The sequence below is a fragment of the Crinia signifera genome, chromosome 12 (genome assembly GCF_055691185.1).
Source record: "Crinia signifera chromosome 12, ASM5569118v1, whole genome shotgun sequence".
NCBI lineage: Eukaryota > Metazoa > Chordata > Amphibia > Anura > Myobatrachidae > Crinia > Crinia signifera.
Genome location: NC_139228.1, coordinates 8,079,361 through 8,106,498, shown reverse-complemented (window position 1 = coordinate 8,106,498; position 27,138 = coordinate 8,079,361). Strand labels below are relative to the sequence as shown.

The window sequence follows — 27,138 nt, the reverse complement described above, 5'->3', positions numbered from 1 at the left end:
AACATGGACTTTAGTGTAAAGCAATATGTCTCATGCCTTCACGGAAGGCAAAAGAAAACCCCCATAGGAGGAAGCAAAGAGTGGTTCTTTAATCGATATCACTGCGACCCCCCTCCCGGGGAAGAATGGTTTAAACCACCCAAAGAGAGACTAACCGCAGGGTCCTGTAAAATACCCCGTACAGAGGGGTTAACCACTTATATGGATGTACAGTTAAATAAAGTTGCAGAGCTCGTGGTAGAAGCGGGAGAACAGGTGAGCGCGAGGGGAAAGTTATAAAAGGGTACAGCCGTTAACGGCTGAGGAGAGAGAAAAAGTTTGGCAGAGATCATCCCGGCGGCGAGTTCCGGAGGTGGGCGGCAGCGTCACAAGGAGGCGGGCCGCGTCATCATCCTGAGAAGCGTCGATGAGGCGGCAACAGGGGCGGTGATTGACCAGGCCCTGCAGCAGAGCAGAAGAAGGAAGGGGCGCGGTGAATGAAGCTCCAGCCTCCGTGTGAGTAAGCACACCCACTGTCCTACCCCCGCAATAGTCACCGTGGCCTATACCTAGTTCAGCATGTGGCAACACTTAGGACGGCCCCTTACATTACAGCCTATCTCTTAAAAAAAAAAAAGGAGTCGCTGAGGAGAAGGCAGGCATTCCCCTTCCAGCAGCAGCAGTCACACAGAAAGACTACATTTGGGACAGCTCCACCAACATTCTGTCCTTAGTGAAGGAGAGACGATAGGTTGCATGAACAGTTACTACACCAGCCTTGGAGATTGCCCCCCATATCAACTGCTGCCTCTCAGCAATTATATAGGAATAAATAAAGGCAGAGCCATATTTACAGGGACTGATTAACGCCTGATTTCAGCAAGATTGTAGTGGGAAATCTATCTCTACCTTCCCCTATACCACTACAAAAGGAACTGCTCAGTTATTTAAGTAACCCTCACCACTGAGGAGGTTAACTCTTAAGTGCTCAATGCTAAACTAATGTGCTATACAATGGTACAGTATAGTTTTACAGCAACATCACCGAAAAGACAGTGAAGGGAAAGAGGGCAGCGTGATAACTTGAGAGGAGATAGAGACATTATTAGCCAGAGGGAGGATTACATTCCTCAAATATGGTTGGCGAGCGCAGATAGTTTGAAGGCAATACCTTATCCTCAAGTTATGACAAGTTAACGGAAGGACGTTCCAAAAGTAGCTTGAACGAACCTCCCTAAAGTCTATTCTGTAAGAAGTGCATAAAATACATGATCCAGTTTAAACTAACGTAAAACGTTTCCTGAAGCTGGGTTAAACATCTCCATAGTTTGTTGTGATAAAATAAAGTTACTGGACTGCCGTATCAGTAAAACATGTTGCGTTTATCGACACTTTAGGATGGTAATTGCACCTGGAAAGCTTCCTAGGGACTTACAATAAACTATTAATATGGTCCGCAACCAATCAGAAAATATATTTGTGGATCACCTGCACTGTAGTCCTGAAAGGGTTATATGGTTTTGGAATGTGCCCTATATGCATGAAGCCAGTGGTCGAAGTGGGGCGGTATACGGGGGTATGGCATACCGCCACTTTAATCTGAAGATAAAAAAAAAATGCTCTCTGATCACTCAGCAGCGCATATTGTGCTTTTGTAATACCCCTGTACAACGGGGCAGTCTGGCAGGGGACGTTGATGGACAGGGGGGTGTCCGAAGGCGCGCACTATATTCACTCTTTACTTTTCCATACCCCCACTTCAAAATTTCCATACCCCCACTTCAAAATTTCCACTTCGACCACTGCATGAAGCTCAAAACATGTAACTCTCTGGAGGAGTTCAGACTCAATAAGGGAGAGGATGATATTATTGCAGCAACTGTGCTGCTGCTTGGGCACTGTTTACGTTAAGTGATTTTGGGGATATCTGCTGCTGGGAACTCACACAGAAGCCTAGAGTATCTCAGTGCTGCAGTCTCCGTGGGGGTTATTCTAGTTCATTCTTTCTGACAAAATCCTTCTTAGATGGACAAAACCATGTGCACTGCAGGTGGGGCAGATATAACTTGTGCAGAGAGAATTAGATTTGGGTGGGGTTTTTCTTCAAAGTGAGATCTATATTGCAGTGTAAAATAAAGCAGTCAGTATTTTCCCTGCACAGAAACAAAATAACTCACCCAAATCTAATTCTATCTGCACATATTACATCTGCCCCCCTGTAGTGCACATGGTTTTGTCCATTTAAGAAGGATTTTGTCAGAAAGAATGAACTAGAATAAACCCCTGTGTGTGCTCCGTGTACTAGCTGTACACTGCCTGGAGGAGGGAAGTGGAAGCCGCACCTGTTGCTGCTAGGGCCGGCTTCACTTCCACACTGTACTGTGCGGAGATCGGGGAGGTCTCCTAGCTAGATGCAGGTACTATCGCCGCGATGTGTATGGAGCAGGTTCATCGTGTGACGTGTCAATGGCGTCATCGCGCATGCGCAGTATACATATAGGGGACGCGAAGCAGCAGCTGCGGGAGAAAGGGACCCTCTTCCGGGAGTCCGTGAGATGTCCCAGGATTCCAGGAGTCTCACGGAAATTCCGGGAGAGTCGGCAACCCTGGAGTCCATCCATTCGCAGCCTGTGCGGGCGAACCCGGGCTGTGAAAGGGGGAGGGTGGACGTTCATTCCCGGAGGGGTTTTGTGGATTTGCAAAGCTGCAAATTCGCAGCCTTGAGAATCATCCAGAATAACCCCCAAAATCTTTAGTAGTACATTTCTCCTCCCCTTCCCTCCTCTCTCCTCCCTCCTTCCTTGTTGTGTAATTTTCGGTTGCTGTTTTCACTATAGATGATACGCTGCAGTTACAGTGAGGAACAAGAGTCTGACAATTCCTGTCTAAGGGTGAGAATTTGTCTGTTTTCCTCTGTTAGGCAGATAGAGGCTGAGTACAGTAGGTGTTGTATATCACATGTACTAACTCGGGTGCAGCATTAATAAATACCTTCCCCTGGCAATGCTGGGAAATTCCCTACCGGGCAGACCAGGAATGGGTGGGACTTAAATTCTGGTTTCCGTACATTTAGCAGTTTAACAGCCCAGACTATATATTACCATTTCTTTTATATAGCACACACATATCCAGCCAGGCTTACCTACATATAAGGCCCAGAAACACTGGGTGACTTTGTACTGAAAGCAGCTGAGTTTTGCTGTTTGAGCTGCTTCCAGTTTCAGAGCCACGCAGTGTGTACAGGGCAGAGATGAGAGCTGCTGCACACTCCCACATCATCGCTGGCCCGGACGCTTATCTCCTGGTATTACCAGCAGGTGAGCAATGGGGTGGAGGGCTTTCCATAGCGTTCTGCTATGGAAAGTCCTCCACCCCGGGGAAAAAAAATAAAAATAAATTGCTAAAGGGTGAAAAACACTTTATGCACTGAGCGTTTTTTTAGCCCATCGATTTTACCCATCATCGGTCAGCACACAGGTGGGGTCTGATCTCGACATAATTAAGTCCCCCAACCCATTTCCATATGTCTGTGAACGCCGTTGTTCACAGAAATATCATGACGGCTGTGCAGCATAGCCGATGGACAATATATGTAAGTAAGCAGGACCGTTTCTAGACAATTTAGCTCCCAGGGCAAAGAAATAAAAATGCGCCCTCCCCCCATAGGGGGTGTGGTTTATTTAAAAAAAGGTGTGGCTTAATATAAGGGACGTGGTCTAGCAGGAAAACAATTACCTTACATCTCACCTTTGCAACCAGCATGTCCAGACATTGGTTACCGCAGGTATTGTCATTGTCCTCCCGCACTTTAGTTGGTGGGCTGAAGGCCACACAGTGACATAAAAATATAAAGGCCCAGACAGTTACCTAGTACGCCTCACAGATTAAGGCCAAACAATGACAGCCTACTTGAATCATTATACACTATTTATTCATGATGACAGTTACACATTATGTCGCATACTGTGATGACAATTACACATCACGCCGCACACCGTGATGCCCATTAGACCCCACACTGATGACAATTACGCAATACTCCCCACACCGTAATGCCTATTACACATTCTTCCCCACGCACCGCTGCCGCACAACTGATGTGTCAGGACTCGTGGATTTTGTGAGTCCGTTTGCAGACCAGGAGCTATGGGGCACACTGAGGGTTGGAAGGTAGCAGGCTTAATATAAGTCTTACGCATAGGCTAGGATGAATAATACCATTTATTGAATAATAGTCTCAGGTATTAATACTTGAAGCATGGGATAAGTCCAAGGAACAGAAGTACACACTGGAGCAACAAGTTCATGGAACAGGAGTACACACTGGGAGATCACTGGAGCAACAAGTTCATGGAGCAGGAGTACACACGGGGAGATCACTGGAGCAATCAGTTCGGAGGATACACGGAGGTGGAAGCACAGGTGTCAGGATACACTGGGACCCAATGGAACAATATAGCTGGAGACTCACGGATGCGGCAGCGCCGGTGCAGGCACACACTGGGAGATCAGCAGAGCTGGAGACACACGGATGCAGCAGCGCCAGTGCAGGTACACACTGGGAGGATCAGCGGAGCAGCAGAGCTGGATACTCACGGATGCGGCAGCGCCGGTGCAGGTACACACTGGGAGATCAGCGGAGCAGCAGAGCTGGAGACACACGGATGCGGCAGCGCCGGTGCAGGTACACACTGGGAGATCAGCAGAGCTGGAGACACACGGAAATGGCCTCTGGTGCAGGTACTCAAATGGAAGACGGATAGAGCACAGTCTTGGAAGCACCCAGGCGTGGAGACTCTGGTACAGGTACTCGCAGGGAGATGATTGAGCACAGCCTTGGAAGCACACAGGTGCGGAGACTCTGGTGCAGGTACTCACAGGGAAGGCTTGGAAGCAGGGAGCTCAGAAGCACACCGGTGCTGAGATGCTGGTGCCGATACACACTGGGAGATTGAGCACAGTCTTGGAAGCACGCAGATGCGGCGACACTGGTGCAGGTACTCACAGGGAGACTTGGAAGCAGGGAGCTCAGAAGCAGGAGCTGGTTCAGCAGCACACTGGGAAGCACAGGTCGCAGGTAACCTCCTGGGAAGAGATAGCGAAACACTGGCGTCTGCTGATTCTCAGGTGAAGGATTAAATCCCCCGGGCTAGCCCCTGATTGGACGAGCACAACTGAGAGAGAGAAAGCCATTGGGCGGCCATGGGAAGATGGTGGCACACTGTAAGACACAGTGCCAAGCCAGCATGGCGCCCGGGAATGGAGACCCACAATGCTAGGCAGGTGATGACAGGCACGGCCGCTGGGAAACACCCGCAGGACTCCTCCAGCCGGTACCAACATGAAGGGATCTAAGACCCCGACACTGGACCCGAACTGGTAAGCGCCGCTTGTGTCCAGCGGTCGTGACATGATGCTGTTTACTAATATGCCCCCACAGTGCCAGATATGCCCCCACAGTGCCATACATATATGCCCCCACAGTGCCTCACATATGCCCCTACAGTGCCACAGATATGCTCCCACAGTGCCATACACATATGCCCCCACAGTGCCATACACATATGCCCCCACAGTGCCATACACATATGCCCCCACAGTGCCACATATGCCCCCAAAGTGCCAGAAGAAGCTGAACTCACTGTCTGGGTCTCGTTGCTGCTTCTTTCCTGGGGAGGGGAGCGGAGCGCATCGTGCGCCTCTCCTTCACTGTGTGTACCTGAGCCGTCAGCCATTCATAGCTCACGGGCTAGCTCCTGATTGGCTGCCGGGCCGCGAGTTCTGATTAGCTGACAGCCAAGTGAGAGAGGGGAAGAAGAGATGCGCGATGCGCTCCCCTCGCCTGGGAAATGAATCAGCTCAGCTGTGGCGCCTCAGACGGAGAGAGGGGTAGGAAGGGAGGTGGCGGCGGCGCTGGGGGGAGCAGCCGGGTGCCCCGGCACCCCGGGCTGCTGCACGGCTTGTCCGCCTCTAGAAACGGCCCTGTATGTAAGGATGTATCGTGCATTATGCTGTGTATACAGGTGATGTGACGACCTGGCTCACTGGGGAGGGGGTGGAGCTAATAAGATTCCATTATAGAATCATGTGATTCTAGACCGCCACCTCCTGATACATCCGTGAATTGCAGCATTTTGCCGCAAGGGGGCGAGGCTTAGTAATATATTATACAAATATTAAATGATAAATGGGCCCCTTAGTCTGGAGAAAACCTCTGGTGACACTGGAGGAAAAGGTCAACTCTGAAACAGACCCCTTATTTTAAGGCCCCCATCCACTAGGACATAAGGGTAAAAAAAAAAAAAACATGTCGACTTTTTCACTGTCGACCTTACCCAAGTCGACCTAATGACCCTGTTGATCTTACCCATGTTGACCTAATGACCCTGTTGACCTAAAGACCCTGTCAACCTAACATATGTCGACCTAGACTTAAGTCAACCTTCCTGCATGTCGACCTAATGACTGTCTAACAACTTGCTGGTGACCAACTGATCCACCCCCACTCACCCGGCGGCTCCCAGGGGAAAGGATCACATACAATACATTGCATACAATGTACCGTATGTGATCCTAGCAGGAGCTAAGGATTGCGACAAACATTCATGGCAGCCCGTCAGATCTTCGATTGAAATTCGAGGCGCGTGAGAACGTGAAAAGCACCTGCGATAGGACACTGTTCATGGAATTGTTGTCGGACTGGTTTGGTGCCTGTATTATTCATTATGACTGTTCTGTTTGATTTCCAGGCCGTGTGCAAGCATGAACAACCTGTACAAATGGCTGATAATTCTGCAGAGCTGTGAGTGCAAAGTTATATTGTGTACTGTGCTAACCATAGGGCAGTGGTTCCCAAACTTTTTTGAATCACGGCACCCTAGATCATCAAAATGTTTTCAAGGCACCCCTAGGCCAAATGCTTCTATTCGAGAAATTCAGATTATTATTTTTATTTTAATTAAGTACATTGCATTTATATGTCACAGTTATCTGGTGAGGGACAGGATTTGCTTCTGTTTGTCCACATATATTATGATTGGCAGCCACAAGCACTGGTTTTGCCTGGTATATTGGCCATAAATCATATGAATTGATCTTGGTCCACCAACCCAAGGTGCCCCTGTAAGTGTCCTGAGGCACCCCAGGGTGCCTAGGCACACAGTTTGTGAACCACTGACATAGGGCCTTATTCCGATCTGATCGCAGTACAAATTTGTTTGGAAAATGGCCAAAACCATGTGCGCTGTAGGTGGGGCAGATGCAGAGTTAGATTTGGGTGAGTTATTTTGTTTCTGTGCAGGGTAAATACTGGCTGCATTATTTTTACACTGCAATTTAGATTTCCGTTTCAGCACACCCTACCCTAATATAACTCTCTCAGGTTGCACAGTGCACATGGTGAATAAAGGCCCCCATACATTATGCGATTTTCGGCCGATTTCACCCGATTTCGGCACTTTGGGCCGATAAATCGGGTGAAATCGGCCCAAAATCGCATGTTTGTGACATCTGATCCAATCTGATGCGCGTTCCCGTGCTCATCAGATTGGATCAGGTGGTCGTACCTGCAGAACATAAGATATATCGGAATCTGAGCCATCGTGGGTGCTTTTTAGCACACACGATGTTTCAGATGCGATATATCTATATGTAGAACTCTAGGTACCTCCTTCGGTGCGCGGCCATCCTCCAACAGTGTCAGTGACAGTAGCAGCAGCCGGCGTCACAGGAAGGGGCAGGCGCGAGTGGAGGGAAGAGGGCAGAGGGCGGCAGTGACACACTCTTCCCTGCTTTAAGCTGGAATGACAGAGCCCGGACTCTCTCCCCTGCTGCTGAATATAAGAACGGGGTGTCGAGCCGCCCCTCCCCTCTCCTGATTGTCTGCACTCTGCACGGGCTTTAGAGCCTGGACCTCTCCCCTGCTGCTGGACGAATGATAGCACGGGCAGCAGAGCAGAGCCCAGACCCCCGTCTCCCCTGCTGAATGAATGAACGACACCACAGGCAGCAGAGCAGAGCCCGGACCCCCCTCCTCCTTTCCCCTGCTCGTGTAAAAGTAAATAAACTTTGGCTTGTGAGAAGTGTCAGACAGTGGTGTCTGTTATCTAGTACTAGGGGACGGGGCTATGGGAAAGGTGAATAGTTTCTGAGATGCTGAATGATCACCATAGAACGTATTGTAGTGTACAGTATATGTGTCAGTGACTGCTGCTAGTGGTTATGCTGTCTGTTCTGTTCTAATACTGGAGGTGCAGTCTTCAGTTGCACACCTTTGTTTCATATAAGACGCAGCGTACAGACGGTGCAGGACGTTGCTCTATGCTCTTTTTGTACGAGTGACGACACCCCCCCGAACTACAAATAAATATACCGCCATTCTCGTTTCCTCAGAACAGTAATACCTGCAAGGTATAGCACTGCTCAGGCCACTCCCTAGGGCCACCCCATCAGATGAATCTCATGGCACATCCAATTTGCGTCAGATAAATCACGTGATTAATCACATGTGACAAATCATATGTGATTTATCTGACACAAATTTGATGTAAAAAATGGCACGTCAAGTGTCAAATTGTATGTAGGCCTCCTGGGAAGCTGCCAGGGAAATTCAAGGGAAATCAGATGCAATTTTACAGGTCAGATAAATCTCATAGTGTATGGGGGCCTTTAGGCCCATGATAGGGTTGATATGTCAACAGTAAAAAGGTTGAGAGTCAAAAGGTCAACCACTACTTGTTAACACTCAAAAGGTTGACATGGAAAAAAGGTAAAAGAGCATTTTTTATGATTTTCTTTTCACCCACTTGTTTTTTTTTATTTATTACCAGTTATTTATATAGCGCACACATATTCCGCAGCGCTGTACAGAGAATATTATTACCAGTTATTATATAGCGCACACATATTCCGCAGCGCTGTACAGAGAATATTGCCAGTTATTATATAGCGCACACATATTCCGCAGCGCTGTACAGAGACTATTATTACCTGTTATTATATAGCGCACACATATTCCGCAGCGCTGTACAGAGACTATTATTACCAGTTATTATATAGCGCACACATATTCCGCAGCGCTGTACAGTGATTATTATTACCAGTTATTATATAGCGCACACATATTCCACAGTGCTGTACAGAGAATATTATTACCAGTTATTATATAGCCCACACATATTCCACAGCGCTGTACAGAGACTATTATTACCAGTTATTATATAGCGCACACATATTCCGCAGCGCTGTACAGAGAATATTATCACCAGTTATTATATAGCACACACATATTCCGCAGCGCTGTACAGAGAATATTATTACCAGTTATTATATAGCGCACACATATTCCGCAGCGCTGTACAGAGACTATTATTACCAGTTATTATATAGCGCACACATATTCCGCAGCGCTGTACAGAGACTATTATTACCAGTTATTATATAGCGCACACATATTCCGCAGCGCTGTACAGAGAATATTATTACCAGTTATATTATATAGCGCACACATATTCCGCAGCGCTGTACAGAGAATATTATTACCAGGTATTATATAGCGCACACATATTACGCAGCTCTGTACAGAGAATATTATTACCAGTTATTATATAGCGCACACATATTCCACAGCGCTGTACAGAGACTATTATTACCAGGTATTATATAGCGCACACATATTCCGCAGCGCTGTACAGAGAATATTATTACCAGTTATTTATATAGCGCACACATATTCCGCAGCGCTGTACAGAGACTATTATTACCAGGTATTATATAGCGCACACATATTCTGCAGCGCTGTACAGAGAATATTATTACCAGTTATTTATATAGCGCACACATATTCCGCAGTGCTGTACAGAGAGTATTATTACCAGTTATTATATAGCGCACACATATTCCGCAGCGCTGTACAGAGATTATTATTACCAGTTATTTATATAGCGCACACATATTCCGCAGCGCTGTACAGAAATTATTATTACCAGTTATTTATATAGCGCACACATATTCCACAGCGCTGTACAGAGATTATTATTACCAGTTATTTATAGCACACATATTCCGCAGTGCTGTACAGAGATTATTATTACCAGTTATTTATATAGCGCACACATATTCCGCAGTGCTGTACAGAGAATATTATTACCAGTTATTTATATAGCGCACACATATTCCGCAGCGCTGTACAGAGAATATTATTACCAGGTATTATATAGCGCACACATATTACGCAGCTCTGTACAGAGAATATTATTACCAGTTATTATATAGCGCACACATATTCCACAGCGCTGTACAGAGACTATTATTACCATGTATTATATAGCGCACACATATTCCGCAGCGCTGTACAGAGAATATTATTACCAGTTATTTATATAGCGCACACATATTCCGCAGCGCTGTACAGAGACTATTATTACCAGGTATTATATAGCGCACACATATTCCGCAGCGCTGTACAGAGAATATTATTACCAGTTATTTATATAGCGCACACATATTCCGCAGTGCTGTACAGAGATTATTATTACCAGTTATTTATATAGCGCACACATATTCCGCAGCGCTGTACAGAAATTATTATTACCAGTTATTTATATAGCGCACACATATTCCGCAGCGCTGTACAGAGATTATTATTACCAGTTATTTATATAGCACACATATTCCGCAGCGCTGTACAGAGAATATTATTACCAGTTATTTATATAGCGCACACATATTCCGCAGCGCTGTACAGAGAATATTATTACCAGGTATTATATAGCGCACACATATTACGCAGCTCTGTACAGAGAATATTATTACCAGTTATTATATAGCGCACACATATTCCACAGCGCTGTACAGAGACTATTATTACCAGGTATTATATAGCGCACACATATTCCGCAGCGCTGTACAGAGAATATTATTACCAGTTATTATATAGCGCACACATATTCCACAGCGCTGTACAGAGACTATTATTACCAGGTATTATATAGCGCACACATATTCCGCAGCGCTGTACAGAGAATATTATTACCAGTTATTTGTATAGCGCACACACATTCCGCAGCGCTGTACAGAGACTATTATTACCAGGTATTATATAGCGCACACATATTCCGCAGGGCTGTACAGAGAATATTATTACCAGTTATTTATATAGCGCACACATATTCCGCAGTGCTGTACAGAGATTATTATTACCAGTTATTTATATAGCGCACACATATTCCGCAGCGCTGTACAGAAATTATTATTACCAGTTATTTATATAGCGCACACATATTCCGCAGTGCTGTACAGAGAATATTATTACCAGTTATTTATATAGCACACAAGCGGGACGTGGGAACGTCCCCAAAAAACGGGACAGTTGGGAGGTATGGTTAGGGCCATGGTGGGAATGGAACCCATGACCTCAGCGCTGTGAGGCAGTAATGTAACCATTACACCATCCGTACTGCCCCGTATATATAACACATGGTGGGGATAGAACCCATGACCTCAGCGCTGTGAGGCAGTAATGCTAACCATTACACCATCCGTACTGCCCCGTATATATAACACATGGTGGGGATAGAACCCATGACCTCGGTGCTGTGAGGCAGTATTATAACCATTACACCGTCCGTACTGCCCGGTATATATAACACATGGTGGGAATAGAACACATGGCCTCAGTGCTGTGAGGCAGTAATGTAACCATTACACCATCCGTACTGCCCCGTATATATAACACATGGTGGGGATAGAACCCATGACCTCGGTGCTGTGAGGCAGTATTATAACCATTACACCGTCCGTACTGCCCGGTATATATAACACATGGTGGGGATAGAACCCATGACCTCAGCGCTGTGAGGCAGTAATGTAACCATTACACCGTCCGTACTGCCCCGCATATATAACACATGGTGGGAATAGAACACATGACCTCAGCGCTGTGAGGCAGTAATGTAACCATTACACCATCCGTACTGCCCCGTATATATAACACATGGTGGAATTAGAACCCATGACCTCAGCGCTGTGAGGCAGTAATGTAGCCATTACACCATCCGTACTGCCCCGTATATATAACACATGGTGGGAATAGAACCCATGACCTCAGCGCTGTGAGGCAGTAATGTAACCATTACACCATCCGTACTGCCCCGTATATATAACACATGGTGGGGATAGAACCCATGGCCTCAGTGCTGTGAGGCAGTAATGCTAACCATTACACCATCCGTACTGCCCTGTATATATAACACATGGTGGGAATAGAACCCATGACCTCAGCACTGTGAGGCAGTAATATAACCATTACACCATCCGTACTGCCCCATATATAACACATGGTGGGATTAGAACCCATGACCTCAGCGCTGTGAGGCAGTAATGTAACCATTACACCATCCGTACTGCCCCGTATATATAACGCATGGTGGGGATAGAACCCATGACCTCAGTGCTGTGAGGCAGTAATGCTAACCATTACACCGTCCGTACTGCCCTGTATATACAGGTCGAGTATCCCGTATCCGAATATCCGTTATCCGAATTATTCCGAAATACGGACATTCCAGAAAGTGAAATTTTTTTTTTTTTTTGCTAAAAACTCACTGGGGACATTTGTAACAGCATCACTGGGGACATGATATGTATCTGGCACTATATATGTGCAAGACAATGATTGCTTGGCATTCAAATTCAGTGCTGAGATAGTACACACATTTTGTTTCACGTTTTGAAACCTTGTTTTTTGAACAATTAAAATATATTTGTGTGTATTTTATGTGGTAATAAAATATATTTGTGTGTATATTATGTGTTTATACAGCATAAATGCAAGATACTTCAAAATACATCATTGAAATATTAAAATATTCCGAAATACGGAATAATCCGTTATCCAAAATTCTCCTGGTCCCGAGCATTTTGGATAAGGGATACTCAACCTGTATAACACATGGTGGGAATAGAACCCATGACCTCAGCACTGTGAGGCAGTAATATAACCATTACACCATCCGTACTGCCCCGTATATATAACACATGGTGGGATTAGAACCCATGACCTCAGCGCTGTGAGGCAGTAATGTAACCATTACACCATCCGTACTGCCCCGTATATATAACGCATGGTGGGGATAGAACCCATGACCTCAGTGCTGTGAGGCAGTAATGCTAACCATTACACCGTCCGTACTGCCCTGTATATATAACACATGGTGGGAATAGAACCCATGACCTCAGCACTGTGAGGCAGTAATATAACCATTACACCATCCGTACTGCCCCGTATATATAACACATGGTGGGATTAGAACCCATGACCTCAGTGCTGTGAGGCAGTAATGTAACCATTACACCATCCGTACTACCCCGTATATATATATATATATATATATAACTCATGGTGGGATTAGAACCCATGACCTCAGCGCTGTGAGGCAGTAATGTGTGTGTGTGTGTATTGTATACTGGCTGTAATATGGGGTGCTGTGTATAATTTTATATAATGGGGTGTGTTAGCAGTGTGTGTGTGTGTGTGTGTGTGTGTGTGTGTGTACTGGTTGTAATATGGGGTGCTGTGTATAATTTAATATTATGTGTGTACTGGCAGTGTGTGTATGGGGGAGCTGTGCAGGGCTCGACAAACCCTGGGGCCAGGTCGCCATGGCGACCAGACCCTGCTGGTGACCAGTTTTGCCAGGCATCAGATCACGCTGGGCAGAGTGGGGGACAATCCACCTGGCTCCGGCTGTGTCAGATCAAGTCCGCAGTGTGGAGATGGCTTGTGACCAATCCATACCTCCCAACTTTGTGAAGATAAGAATAGGGGGCGTGGCGTATGCAAATGACGGCGTGGCTTATGCAAATTAGGTCGCGCCCTCATTTTCGGCCGCAAATAGACACTGCCCCCCCCCCCGCAGCGGGACACTGCCGGCCGCGGGAGGGACGCGGGAACGTACCCAAAAATCGGGACGTTCCCGCGTTTAGAGGGACAGTTGGGAGGTATGACCAATCAGAGCTCACGCTTCAGGAGCCAGGCAGGAGCAACAGTGGTGGCTCCTGACTGGCTGTCGGACCACAAGCTCCAATTGGCTCTATAGCCGCCTTGAGTTTTGAAATAGCCACGCCGCGGACCTGATCTGATACAGCCGGAGCCAGGTGGATTGTCCCCTACTCTGCTCGGCTTTTGTCATTACCGCGCATTGTAAGGGTGGGAGGGAGAGAGAGGGAAGAGGAGGAGGGGTAATCCCTCATGGCAAAGAGCATGTTACCCCTGGCAAAGAGCATGTTACCCCTGGCAAAGAGCATGTTACCCCTGGCAAATAGCATGCAACCCCTGGCAAAGAGCATGCAACCCCTGGCAAAGAGCATGTTACCCCTAGCATCAAGCAAGTGGTATAATATGTAATGGGTGTGTGGCATGTGTAATTTTGTGCGGGCCTTTGGCGCGCACTGTTCCTGTTTTTTGTTTGTTTGGTTCCCAAACTTTCTTCCTGGTTCCTACATTTTTAAACATTTGCCAAGCCCTGGTGTAATGTAATAGCATGTATGTACTGGGTGTAATATGGGGGAATGTGTGTAATGTAATATAGTGGTGTGTACTGACTGCAATATGAGGGGAGGGTTGTGGGGTAGATGTGTGTAATGCATACTTATATATGTATAGGCAGCAAGAGAGGCAGAAGTTTTCTTTCACATGTTTAGTGCAGTCTTACAGGAAGCAACATCCGTAACTGAATCAGGCCCAAAGTGTTCCAGAGTTTTCTTCTGCCACTGCAGGAAATCCCCATAGTGGCCATAGGTGCGCCCATAGGTGAAGTTAGACACACCCTCTGGGCAGAGCATGACACACCCTCTCAGCGACACATTGCGTTCTTTTAGCAGCTCAAATCTCCCTGAAACTTGTTTTCAAAAGTAGGCAAGTATAGATTCAACCCGTTTCACCCATAGAAAGCCATACAATGTCATTTAAAATGTTTATTTCCTGCTTGTGGGCGGGGATCATGCAGGGAGATAACCTATCACCCTTGTGTGGTTATCATTTGTAGCAAATACCGTTTCTGAGCTATTCAGGGAAAACGGCCCAGAAACGTGTAGGATCCTGCTTTTAACACGTTTCAAAATACCGGTATTCTGTAACCGGTAAATTGACAATGGAGCTTTCACACTGCAGCTGTACCCGTTTTAAAACGGCAATATACCGTGTTAAAGCTGCAATGTGAAAGGGGTATAAGTGATCCCCCATGAACACCCCTAGAAACACTTGTCTATACCTCCCAACATTATAGCATGCAAATCCAGGGCTTTCTGCCTGGCACGTCTGTCCCCGACTCCCAACTGCCCCCCCTTCCTCCACTGCAGGACACTGCCGGGCCCGGGTGGAACGTGGGACAGTCCTGCGCAAATCAGAACAGTTTGGAGTGCTAAATCACTCAGGAGGACACTGGTGCTGCAGGGGTTAACAGTTTGCATCTGCAGAGGGCAGAATTAGACACAAGAAGTAGGCTGAGATAGTGGTCATTATTCTGGTTGACACGCAGCGCCGCGAAGTTCGCAGCACTGCATTTGTTTTTAAGTCCTCCTGCCATTCGCATTGCTGCCCACCCCCTTCACACGGCGAATTTGCCCGCACGACTGCGAATGGATGTTTTGCATAACGACCAACGAATGATGTGAAACCCTAGTCGTTCCCATAGGCATGTCTATCCGCCGCCGCCCCATACCCCCTGCCTGCACTGGTGGGTGTGAATGGGACAGGGAGCTCGCAGTCACTTGCTAGCCTCGTACCTGTGTGGCTGACTGCCCAGTCTAATAGCCACTGTAACCCACTATTATATTGCTTCTATTACAATGCTGATGCCCGGCCCACTGTCACCGGCATCCCCCACTGGGCACTCATTCCTCCCCCCCCCCCCCAGCCCACTGCAGGAGGTAGGACGTGATCGTACCTGCTGAACGTCCGACCTCCTGATCCAGTCCAATGCGCACGGGACCGCGCATCGGATCACATGTCAAACACATGCCGAAATCGCATGGAATCGGCCTAAAATCGCATAGTGTATGGGGGCCTTTACAGGTGGGTTTAGGCCCAGAGGAGTGACCACACCCCATAGTCCAAAGGGGACAATGTTAAACATGAATGTGCCCAAGCCAAGTTGATTGGGTAGAGAACTACCCCCTGCGGATTTGTGTGTTGGAATTACATAAAAGGACCCCTTGCATCTTCTATGACATATTGAAGTGTGGAAACTGCTCTAAATATCTTGTAAGACTTTTTGAGCAAATAAACCTCTTCCCTTCTGGACGATGTGTTCTTCATCTTGCGACCAACAGGAATACGACACAAGTAGTCCTTTTCTCCTCCTGTCCTGGTTTAAGCACTGCATCTCCAAGCTGCACCCTCTGTAAGCTACCGTGCTGGGCCTGGTCCATACTTGCCTACCCTCCCGGAATGGCCGGGAAGGGGGGCAAGTCTCCCGCATTTCCCTACAGCCTCGGCTCCCTCTCTCCCCGCGGTCTAAAAACTATGACTTTCACGGGTCCGCGGGGAGGGGGCGGAGCTAAATGACGCAATTCGCGGCATTTCGCTGCATTTTTAGCCCCTCCCCCCACCCACGGACCCGCAAATTGAGGCTTCAGCCCGTCATGGGGGCGGGGCTTGATGACATCACCTGTGCCCGCCCCCAAAACGAAGCCTCTACCCGCCCCCTTTCACTCCTCTCCGGGCTTCTCCCGGAAAGGAGTATGCCAAAGTCGGCAATTATGGCCTGGTCAATGATCCAGCCGGTACCTGTGGTGTGTTGACACATACACAGCAGTAATGTGGTGCCACATGGCAGGAGCCTGGTGGTGGCTCACTGCACAGCGGGTGGAGTCTGTTGGAGGAAATGCCCTAATGGTGCAGGCAATGAGGACCCCTCTGGTCACAATGACTATAAGTAATTTGCATGATAGTGTAGTAAGAAAACCCTGGCCAGTACTGCATACAGGGTGGGTTTCTGAGGGGCAGATTTATTAAGCTCGGTGAAGTGATAGTGTCTGGTTTTTATCACCGGCCAATCAGCTCCTAACTGTGAAGTTACAGGGTTGGTTTAAAAAAAAATGACAGTTAGTAGCTGATTGTCCGGTGATAAAAACCAGACACTTTATCACTTCATTGAGCTTAATAAATCTACTCTTGAGTATCCAATGTCAATCCTTAGTCCCGACTCCTCCGAGCTGAGTGCAGCTGACAGCAAGGAGCAGCATGTGTTCCCAGCAGGCTGGTGCCCTCTGCTGGCTGGTGCACTACACAGCAGCATACTCAGGTCAGGTCGGCCCTGGGTGCACTGAATGTAATATAAGACTTGGGGTACAGGTTGTGACTTTTATGTCAGTAATGGAATGATTGAACATTGATAGATGTGTTACCTATGACCTGCTATGAAGCGAGAACGGACGTACATGCTACAGTGGGTGGAAATGTGATGCTGCGTGTGAACAGCGTTGGAATAAATGGAATCGTGGACATCATGTGGATCAGAGCTGGTGGGAATCACTTTGCTACAACAACGCCAAATGGAAAAGTTCAGATTCTAAATGATCGTTATGAAGGAAGACTGTACAGTTCTGACGACTTGTCACTTACCATAACTAATGCAACAGCAGGGGACCAAGGACCCTACACAGCCAATGTGTACCTATCCAATCAGCAGACAGAGGAGCACAATTACAATGTCATCATTTCTGGTGAGTTACGTCTTCCCACACTAATATGAAGGACTAGTATGTTGGCCACCATACATATGGGATGTATGTACTGTGATGAGAATCTGGTGGCTGTGCGGGGTGACGGCCAAACTCAGGTTATTTTTAAAAGGGCAATCATTCATAAGGCAAAACCATGCCTTGTAAGTGATTGCCTCTTTTAAAATGGGTGTGGTATAGGGTTCCGACAGTCATTAGCCGGATATCGGGATCCCGACTGGCCGGACTCAGACAGCATGGCGAGCACAACAAAGCCCCTTGCGGGTTTGTTGCGCTGGCCTTGCTGCGGGCACGGTGGCTCGCTACACTCACCACCTATTTTATTCTCCCTCTATGGGGATGGACCCCCACAAGGGAGAATAGCTGGTGGCTGTCTGGAACCCGTCTGTCTGTGTTTTAACAGTCGGGATCCCGACGTAGGGTAAATGACTGACGGGACCCCGTCTGGCACCATTTTAAAATACCTCCACCTTCAGCCGGAATCCTTCTGGCTGTCATACTCGCACTGCATTATGGGCCTGATTCAGTCTATCAATGATGAAACGATTGCACAAGTGTACAGATCATAAGTTGATTGCACAGGCCCAAGCAGCGATAGAAATCAGCTATTACTCTATTCACAAGCCCCTCACAATATGACGGACAGGAAGCCGGCATTTTGTATTGTGCTCCTCCTCCTCGTCTGTGTGCCCTGTATTGTGCTCCTCCTCCTCTGTGTGCCAAGTATTATTATGCTCCTCCTCCTCGTCTGTGTGCCAAGTATTATTATGCTCCTCCTCCTCGTCTGTGTGCCAAGTATTATGCTCCTCCTCCTCGTCTGTGTGCCAAGTATTATGCTCCTCCTCCTCGTCTGTGTGCCTGGTATTGTGCTCCTCCTCCTCGTCTGTGTGCCTGGCATTGTGCTCCTCCTCCTCATCTGTGTGCCTGGTATTGTGCACCACCTCCTCGTCTGTGTGCCTGGTATTGTGCTCCTCCACCTCGACTGTGTGCCTGGTATTGTGCTCCCCTCCTCGTCTGTTTGCCCGGTATTGTGCTCCTCCTCCTCGTCTGTGTGCTCAGTATTGTGCTCCTCCTCCTCGTCTGTGTACCCTGTATTGTGCTTCTCATCCTCATCTGTGTGCCTGGTATTGTGCTCCTCCTCCTCGTCTGTGTGCCTGGGATTGTGCTGCTCCTCTTCGTCTGTGTGCCGAGTATTGTGCTCCTCCTCGTCTGTGTGTCCAGTATTGTACTCCTCCTCATCTGTGTGCCCAGTATTGTGCTCCTCCTCGTCTGTGTGCCCGGTATTGTGCTCGGCCCTCCTTGTCTGTGTGCCCAGTATTATGCTCCTCGTCTGTGTGCCCAGTATTGTGCTCCTCCTCCTCGTCTGTGTGCCCGGTATTGTGCTCCTCCTCCTCGTCTGTGTGCCCGGTATTATGCTCCTCTTCTGTGTGCCCAGTATTGTGCTCCTCCTCCTCGTCTGTGTGCCCGGTATTGTGCTCCTCCTCCTCGTCTGTGTGCCCGGTATTGTGCTCCTCCTCCTCGTCTGTGTGCCCGGTATTGTGCTCCTCCTCCTCGTCTGTGTGCCCGGTATTGTGCTCCTCCTCCTCGTCTGTGTGCCCCGTATTGTGCTCCTCCTCCTCGTCTGTGTGCCCGGTATTGTGCTCCTCCTCCTCGTCTGTGTGCCCGGTATTGTGCTCCTCCTCCTCGTCTGTGTGCCCGGTATTGTGCTCCTCCTCCTCGTCTGTGTGCCCCGTATTGTGCTCCTCCTCCTCGTCTGTGTGCCCGGTATTGTGCTCCTCTTCTGTGTGCCCAGTATTGTGCTCCTCCTCCTCGTCTGTGTGCCCGGTATTGTGCTCCTCTTCTGTGTGCCCAGTATTGTGCTCCTCCTCGTCTGTGTGCCCGGTATTGTGCTCGGCCCTCCTTGTCTGTGTGCCCAGTATTATGCTCCTCGTCTGTGTGCCCAGTATTGTGCTCCTCCTCCTCGTCTGTGTGCCCGGTATTGTGCTCCTCCTCCTCTTCTGTGTGCCCAGTATTGTGCTCCTCCTCCTCGTCTGTGTGCCCAGTATTGTGCTCCTCCTCCTCGTCTGTGTGCCCGGTATTGTGCTCCTCCTCCTCGTCTGTGTGCCCGGTATTGTGCTCCTCCTCCTCGTCTGTGTGCCCGGTATTGTGCTCCTCCTCCTCGTCTGTGTGCCCGGTATTGTACTCCCCCCTCCCAGTCTGTGTGGAAGGTTTTGCTTGTGCACCACAAGATGGAGCCAGTTGTGTTTCTGCCTAACTCTGAATGAGGCCCAGTGGGTGAGACTGCAGAGCGTTCCAGCGCAACACTAAGGAATATAGGACTAATACATGATGAGTTCACACTATCTTTATTTTATGTTTTTCTGTGCAGCTAAGAGAACAGATAATTATGCGCTTCCCAGTGAAGCCTCCGCTCTGGATCCCTGCAGTGTGACCTGTAGAACAGATGGAGCAGATTTGACTCTCACCTGCAGCGTGAGCAGCACTTCTACTATAAGTGATCTGTATAACCCAGAGACCTGCACCTGTGTTACACCCAATGCAGACTGCAGCCACTGTATCCTGAAGGAATCCTGCAAGACAGGTAATACTGGGGAGATGTTCTGTAGGTGGGAAACATTCCGTACTTCTATCAGTGTATATATATAAGAAATGCAGAATCTGCGCAAAATCACACTGAAATAATAATCAGCTGAAAGTCTGTCCGACCATTAATAGCGTAGTGCAGCTCACTTCAAATGGGGCTAGTCAGGTCTCAGAAACAGTGGGAATGTGAAAAGAAAAAGAAGGAGCGCACAATAGAGCCACAAGTTTAAGATTTTACTGAAAAAATCTGTATAAATGCTCATACAACACAGTATAAATAGCCAGCATGAGAAGCATAATCACCGACAATTAAATGCACGCTGTAGGCACGGGATCTGGGGACTCCAGGTATTCCGTCCAAGATGTATAGCGGCAATGGCGTTCTCTGAATGAAGAGATGCGTGTGGCACGGGATCTGGAGATTCCAGCAACTTCCGACCAGAATGAAAACGGTGACAGCGTACACGACACACCAAGCTGAAGGCACGGGACCTGGGGACTCCAGTCTCTCCGACCAAGATGGATCAGCGATGGCGGCGGCAGCGTTTTCAGCACGGCAGCGACGGACAGGTAAAAATCAGCACAGGAGCTCTGATACGTCAGGAGGACACGCCCCTCCTGACGTATCAGAGCTCCTGTGCTGATTTTTACCTGTCCGTCGCTGCCGTGCTGAAAACGCTGCCGCCGCCGTCGCTGATCCATCTTGGTCGGAGAGACTGGAGTCCCCAGGTCCCGTGCCTTCAGCTTGGTGTGTCGTGTACGCTGTCACCGTTTTCATTCTGGTCGGAAGTTGCTGGAATCTCCAGATCCCGTGCCACACGCATCTCTTCATTCAGAGAACGCCATTGCCGCTATACATCTTGGACGGAATACCTGGAGTCCCCAGATCCCGTGCCTACAGCGTGCATTTAATTGTCGGTGATTATGCTTCTCATGCTGGCTATTTATACTGTGTTGTATGAGCATTTATACAGATTTTTTCAGTAAAATCTTAAACTTGTGGCTCTATTGTGTGCTCCTTTTTCTTTTCACATATATATATATATATATATATATATATATATATATATATATACATTTAGAAAGATTTTAAGACAAAGTAACTAAAATTCCAGTTCATTAAGTTAAAATAAATTAATTGAGAAACTCACACGTTCAAACACTATGGTCTGAGTGTAAAGCAAACGCAAAGCCGGATCTTCTCCGAATATGGTTTTGTCCATCTGAGACTGAATTTGCCTTTGCGGGTGAACCAGAATAACCCACAGAATTTGGAGAAGATGCCCTCTCACCCAACGGGCTCCTTCTCAACTGTCATTGCTCCCAGCCTGCTTCCTAGGATGGGCCCTCTCAGCCTCAGTGTCCCAGCTCCTCCTCACCTGTCATTGCTCTCAGCCTCCTTCCTAGGACAAGCCGTCTCAGCCTCCATGTCCCCGGCTCCTCCTCACCTGTCATTGCTCCCAGCCTCCTTCCTAGGACAGGCCCTCTCAGCCTCTGTGTCCCGGGCTCCTCCTCACCTGCCATTGCTCCCAGCCTCATTCCTAGAACAGGCCCTCTCAGCCTCTGTGTCCCGGGCTCCTTCTCACCTGCCATTGCTCCTAGCCTCCTTCCTAGGACGGGCCCTCTCAGCCTCTGTGTCCCGGGCTCCTCCTCACCTGCCATTGCTCCCAGCCTCATTCCTAGGACAGGTCCTCTTAGGCTTGGTGGCCTGGGAATGTCACACAGAGAAGCTTTTTTTTTACAGTGTGCAAATCACAGAGCTGGACTACAACTCCCAGCATCTCCTACAGTACTAAGCACCATGCCCGCAAGCTGTAATAGCAGCCTATCCCCCCTGCTGCTGCCATATTTATCCATCTCATCTGCCAGTATCGCTGGTACGCATCTAGGCCCCTTTTTGCTGTCGCCAACAGTGCCCCTAGCACTGCTGCCCTGGGTGCCGTGCCACCCTCCCCACCACCATAGATATGGACCTGACTGGCAGATAATGCCTCACTATTCTGATACGGGAATATTTCATAATAAGCTGTGCATTTGTGATGTAATAATGTTTGGAAGGATTCTCTGCTGTTTGCTACAACTCAGTTATATGACCGTTGGAGCGGAGTGGTTGATAATCTGGTTCTCATCACCGTGCAGAGATTCCTCGGTACTTATGTAGTATCTGGGCTGCCGATTTTTTGATTGTATGCCTTAAGTTAAGGCATACAATCAGATGCGATGCGATGCGATATCGCATCGCATCGCATCCGATATCGCATCCGATATCGGATGCGATGACCCGATTTTTCCATAGGAATCAATGTTAAAATGATTCCTATGGAAAAATGGGTCCTTTTCATACCCCTACTATCCAAGTGGGCATGGAGTTGGATATAAACCTGTGGCGAGCGTAGCGAGCCACCGAGCCCGAAGCGTGGCGAGCGAAGCGAGCCCCGCGAGGGGACGGTATTCGTCCCCTCGCGGGGCTCGCTTCGCTCGCCACGCTTCGGGCTCGGTGGCTCGCTACGCTCGCCACAGGTTTATATCCAACTCCATGCCCACTTGGATAGTAGGGGTATGAAAAGGACCCATTTTTCCCATTGAATTCCATGTTAAAATGGACTCAGTCCATTTTAACATTGATTCCTATGGAAAAATCGGGTCATCGCATCGCATCGCATCGCATCGAATCGCATGGTCGCATGCGATGCGATGCGATCTCCCGATCCGACCCGATTTAGAAATCGGCAGCCCAGATACTACATAAGTACCGATTCCTCTATAATTGTACCACTCCTCTTATTTCATGTATGTGCATATACTTATCTCAGGTGGTCATGAAGGCTGGTTCGTTCCTGTTGTGACCGTGTCAGTATTGGTAGTGACCGTGTCAGTATTGATAGCGACAGTGACAGGATTAGTGCGGTTCTTCAAATGTCGCCTCCACAATATGTATGTAAGTATTATTTGATCTTGTTTTTTTCTTTGGGGTTTTTTCCAAATTTTTATCTGTGCAGGTGATTGTGAGCACGAGCTAAAAGTATTCAATGCAGCTGGCAAGGGAGGTTTAACTGGTGAGGATGGGCGAAAACAAGCCACCCTCGCCTTTTAACCCCCGTGCCAGCCACTCACCCTATTCATCGTTCCGAGGGAATCCTGGCTGTCAGAGGACGGCGAGGTTCGTGCCTAATGCATACCGCTCAATGTATGTTAGTAACTGTATAGAAGCCAGACCGCATTTAGGAAATGTACTGGGGGTGTGGAATTGGGGTCTGACTATTGGGATTCCAACTGTCATTAGAGCGACGTTTGAATCCCGACTGCCGATACTCTGACAGCGGGGTGAGCGCAAAGAAGCACCTTGCGGGGTCACTGTACTCGCCCCGCCACCTATTCTATTCTCCCTCTATGGGGGTCTTGGACGAGGGAGAATAGCCCCTGTCAGTTGTGATTCCAACTGTCGCGCTTCTAACAGTCGGGATTCCGATGTCGGTATACTGACTGTCGGAATTCTGACTGTTGGGAGGTCATCCGGCACCGATGTACTTCACAGTCCTTGACCTTGCACACAAATGTTACCTTGGGAGTAGAACATAGGATAGACAGTGTCAACATTAGCACCAGGTCGACATGCACATGAAAAAGGTCAACATGAGTTTTTCAGTTTTTTCCCTGCTTTACCATCCATATCGACACCTGAGCTTGTGACCCATAATGTATTAGCACGTACCCTAGCTCAATACGCTCACCTTGCTTCGGGCCATTCGCAGTCCACATGAATGGTTATGCATGAAAGTCACCCCAAAAATTAGACTGAGAAATACCTGATGTCGACCTTTTCACGTGTTGACCCCCTGCCATGCCGACCAATACATTGTAGAATCATCACCCGGATCCCGTACTAGCGGTGCCAATGCTGTGAGGCAGCGTTGTATCCAATGAAAACTACTTGCCTGTAATTTGGAAATCGCACCATATGCAATAACCGGTTCTCTTGTAGGTCTACTAGGTAACACCCAACACAAATAGTGGAAGCAGAGAGTAGTCACAGGTGTGAGGTCTGTGGATTATAGATAATATATTGTTAACTTTAATACCAACATATGGTAATCTTTATATAAATGCTTGAAGCTAATATCATTAGTAATCTGCCCTGTTCTAGAAAAAAGGCAAAGAAGATGAAAACCCCGACATAATCTGTTCAGCGGACTCTGAGAAGAAGTGGAATGCAGGTCTGTAATATTTATTTTACCTTTCCTAATTAGGGGATATATATATTGTACATACTTACATACATAGGTCCACTTTGTCCACCATCATAATGGCAATTGCCGGCACCACTGGTGTCCAAGCATCGCTTCCCGATTCAGTATCGTCATGATACGGACTTTGACAAATAGCCATTTATGACCTATTAGATAATAACAACTAAAGGTACTTATGTAGTAACTGGGCTGCCGATTTTGAAATCGGGTCCATCGCATCGCATCGCACCCGACCAAATCGCATGCGATGCGATGCGATGCGATGCGATGACCCGATTTTTCCATAGGATTCAATGTTAAAATGGACTGAGTCCATTTTAACATGGAATTCAATGGGAAAAAGGGGTCCTTTTCATACCCCTACTATCCAAGTGGGCATGGAGTTGGATATAAACCTGTGGCGAGCGTAGCGAGCCACCGAGCCCGAAGCGTGGCGAGCGTAGCGAGCCCCGCGAGGGGACACAGAATACCGTCCCCTCGCGGGGCTCGCTTCGCTCGCCACGCTTCGGGCTCGGTGGCTCGCTACGCTCGCCACAGGTTTATATCCAACTCCATGCCCACTTGGATAGTAGGGGTATGAAAAGGACCCCTTTTTCCCATTGAATTCCATGTTAAAATGGACTCAGTCCATTTTAACATTGAATCCTATGGAAAAATCGGGTCATCGCATCGCATCGCATCGTATGCGATGCGATGCGATATCGCATCTGATTGTATGCCTTAACTTAAGGCATACAATCAAAAAATCGGCAGCCCAGATACTACATAAGTACCCAACTAAACATAGATATATATTTAGATTCATGTTACGATCAAGGCATGATTCAGCTTTCTTCACAAAGAAACAAATCGCACAAATGGGCAAAACCATGCTGGACTGCAGGGGGGAGATGTAACATGTGAAGAGAGTTTCAATTTTGGGGGGGCTTCCAACTGAAATCTAAATTGCAGTGTAAAAATAAAGCTGTATAACATTTGTGCGCTTCATGCAAAAGCAGCCAGTATTTATCCTACACGGAAACAATATAATATATTTGCACTCTTGCTTAGCAACATGCTTTGTCCCAGAAACAAAGTTATTTGTTTTTGTGTTTTACTATGTCTGGCACTAAATAAAATACAATAATAGTTCTTGACAATACATGGCCTGGAAGCAGTGTGATCCATAGCCCATAGGCTACAGTGGGCTACCACCATCTCAGTATGGCGATAGCCCCGGGGTGTGATGCTGGGCTGCCCAATGTTGATACATCGGGCAGCTTCGCATTTTCCATAAAAACCTATGGGGGAGGCGGCCGGCGGCGCTGCAGGGGGGGGATCGCAGCAGGGCTCGGAGATACCAATTTGGTACATTAGGGGGATACTTAATATTTGTGGTTAATCCCCGGAAATGGGAGTTTTCGTGGATTTAGCCGCAAATATTGTTTGATAAATGCGGCCCTATATACTCAACTCTGAGGTGAAGTACCACCAGTGACCACTAGAGGCCACTTGATGGACCAAATTACTCCTTAACAGAAACTGAAAGCAAAATGATCTGTTTCAAACTTGCTGCATATGGAGAGAGGGAGCTGTGAAGACAGAGATTGTAAGTAGGAGCAGACAGGGACTAAGCCGCCATTTTAACAGGCTTTTAACTAATCATACCATAATTTATAATAGTCAATCTTAACCGTATATCATTATCACATCATAATCTAGAAGGTTATAGAGCATTATCATATCATTCAAGATCAAACTGTTATATCGGCCTATTGGAGAGTTAACTAGTAGGGAGTTGATGGCACTACTCCGTTTGTTTCATCATTGTTGTTTCCAATTTTAAAGCACAACGAAATTTGCTGCACTATAAAAGTACCTGGTAATAATACTGATTAAATAATAGCACATCTACATTATCCAACTCATAAATCAAACTCAATGAAATGTCTACAGGTGTCTTACTGCGAGGCTCGTTCCGTTCCTACTTAATTTGTGTGTGTGTGTGTGTGTGTGTGTGTGTGAACCAATCTTATTAATCTCTTATATTAATATGAAAGACTCCAATTAATAGCAATGAATTGATGTAGAGGTCCTGTCAAGTTTCTCATTAATGTTTTATATATAGTACACCAGTAGATGTAACATGTGCAGAGTGAGTTAGATTTGGGTGGGGTGCGTCCAAACTGAAATCTAAATTGCAGTAAAAATATATAAAGCTGTCTAACGTGTGGGCTACATTCAAAAGCAGCTAGTTTTTACCCTGCACAGAAACAAAATACATGTATTTGCTCCCCTTGCATAGAAAAATGGGGCCTTATTCAGGTTCACTCGCAAAGCACATTTTGTTTGCTAATAGACAAAACCATGGGGGTGATTCAGTTTGGTTTGCAAAGCAAACTCCTTCTTTAATGTAAAAAAAAAAAAAAGTGCACTGCAGGGGGGCAGATGGAACAGGTGCAGAGAGAGTTAGATTTGGGTGGGGTGTGTTCAAACTGAAATCTAAATTGCAGTATAAGAATAAAGCAACCAGTATTTACCCTGCACAGAAACAATAAAACACCCAAATGTCATTCTCTGTTACATCTGCCCCACCTGCAGTGCACAT

At 47.4% G+C, this 27,138-nt stretch overlaps 1 protein-coding gene across 2 annotated transcripts in view; it reads left to right on the top strand.

Annotated features, from left to right (window-relative positions):
* The first annotated feature begins 395 nt into the window (after positions 1 to 395).
* LOC146049958 (uncharacterized) overlaps positions 396 to 27,138 on the top strand; it is a 31,425-nt gene continuing 4,682 nt past the window's right edge. The window contains exons 1-7 of one of the 2 annotated variants that reach the window (XM_083166668.1): positions 396 to 495; positions 2,817 to 2,870; positions 6,729 to 6,781; positions 17,377 to 17,703; positions 20,090 to 20,302; positions 23,118 to 23,242; positions 24,449 to 24,518. In XM_083166668.1, coding sequence (XP_083022794.1) covers positions 6,742 to 6,781; positions 17,377 to 17,703; positions 20,090 to 20,302; positions 23,118 to 23,242; positions 24,449 to 24,518 — 775 coding nt within the window. In that variant the 5' untranslated portion in view covers positions 396 to 495; positions 2,817 to 2,870; positions 6,729 to 6,741. Of the gene's footprint in view, positions 496 to 2,758; positions 2,871 to 6,728; positions 6,782 to 17,376; positions 17,704 to 20,089; positions 20,303 to 23,117; positions 23,243 to 24,448; positions 24,519 to 27,138 lie in introns of those variants that run through there. The other variant, XM_083166667.1, reaches the window with a different exon arrangement.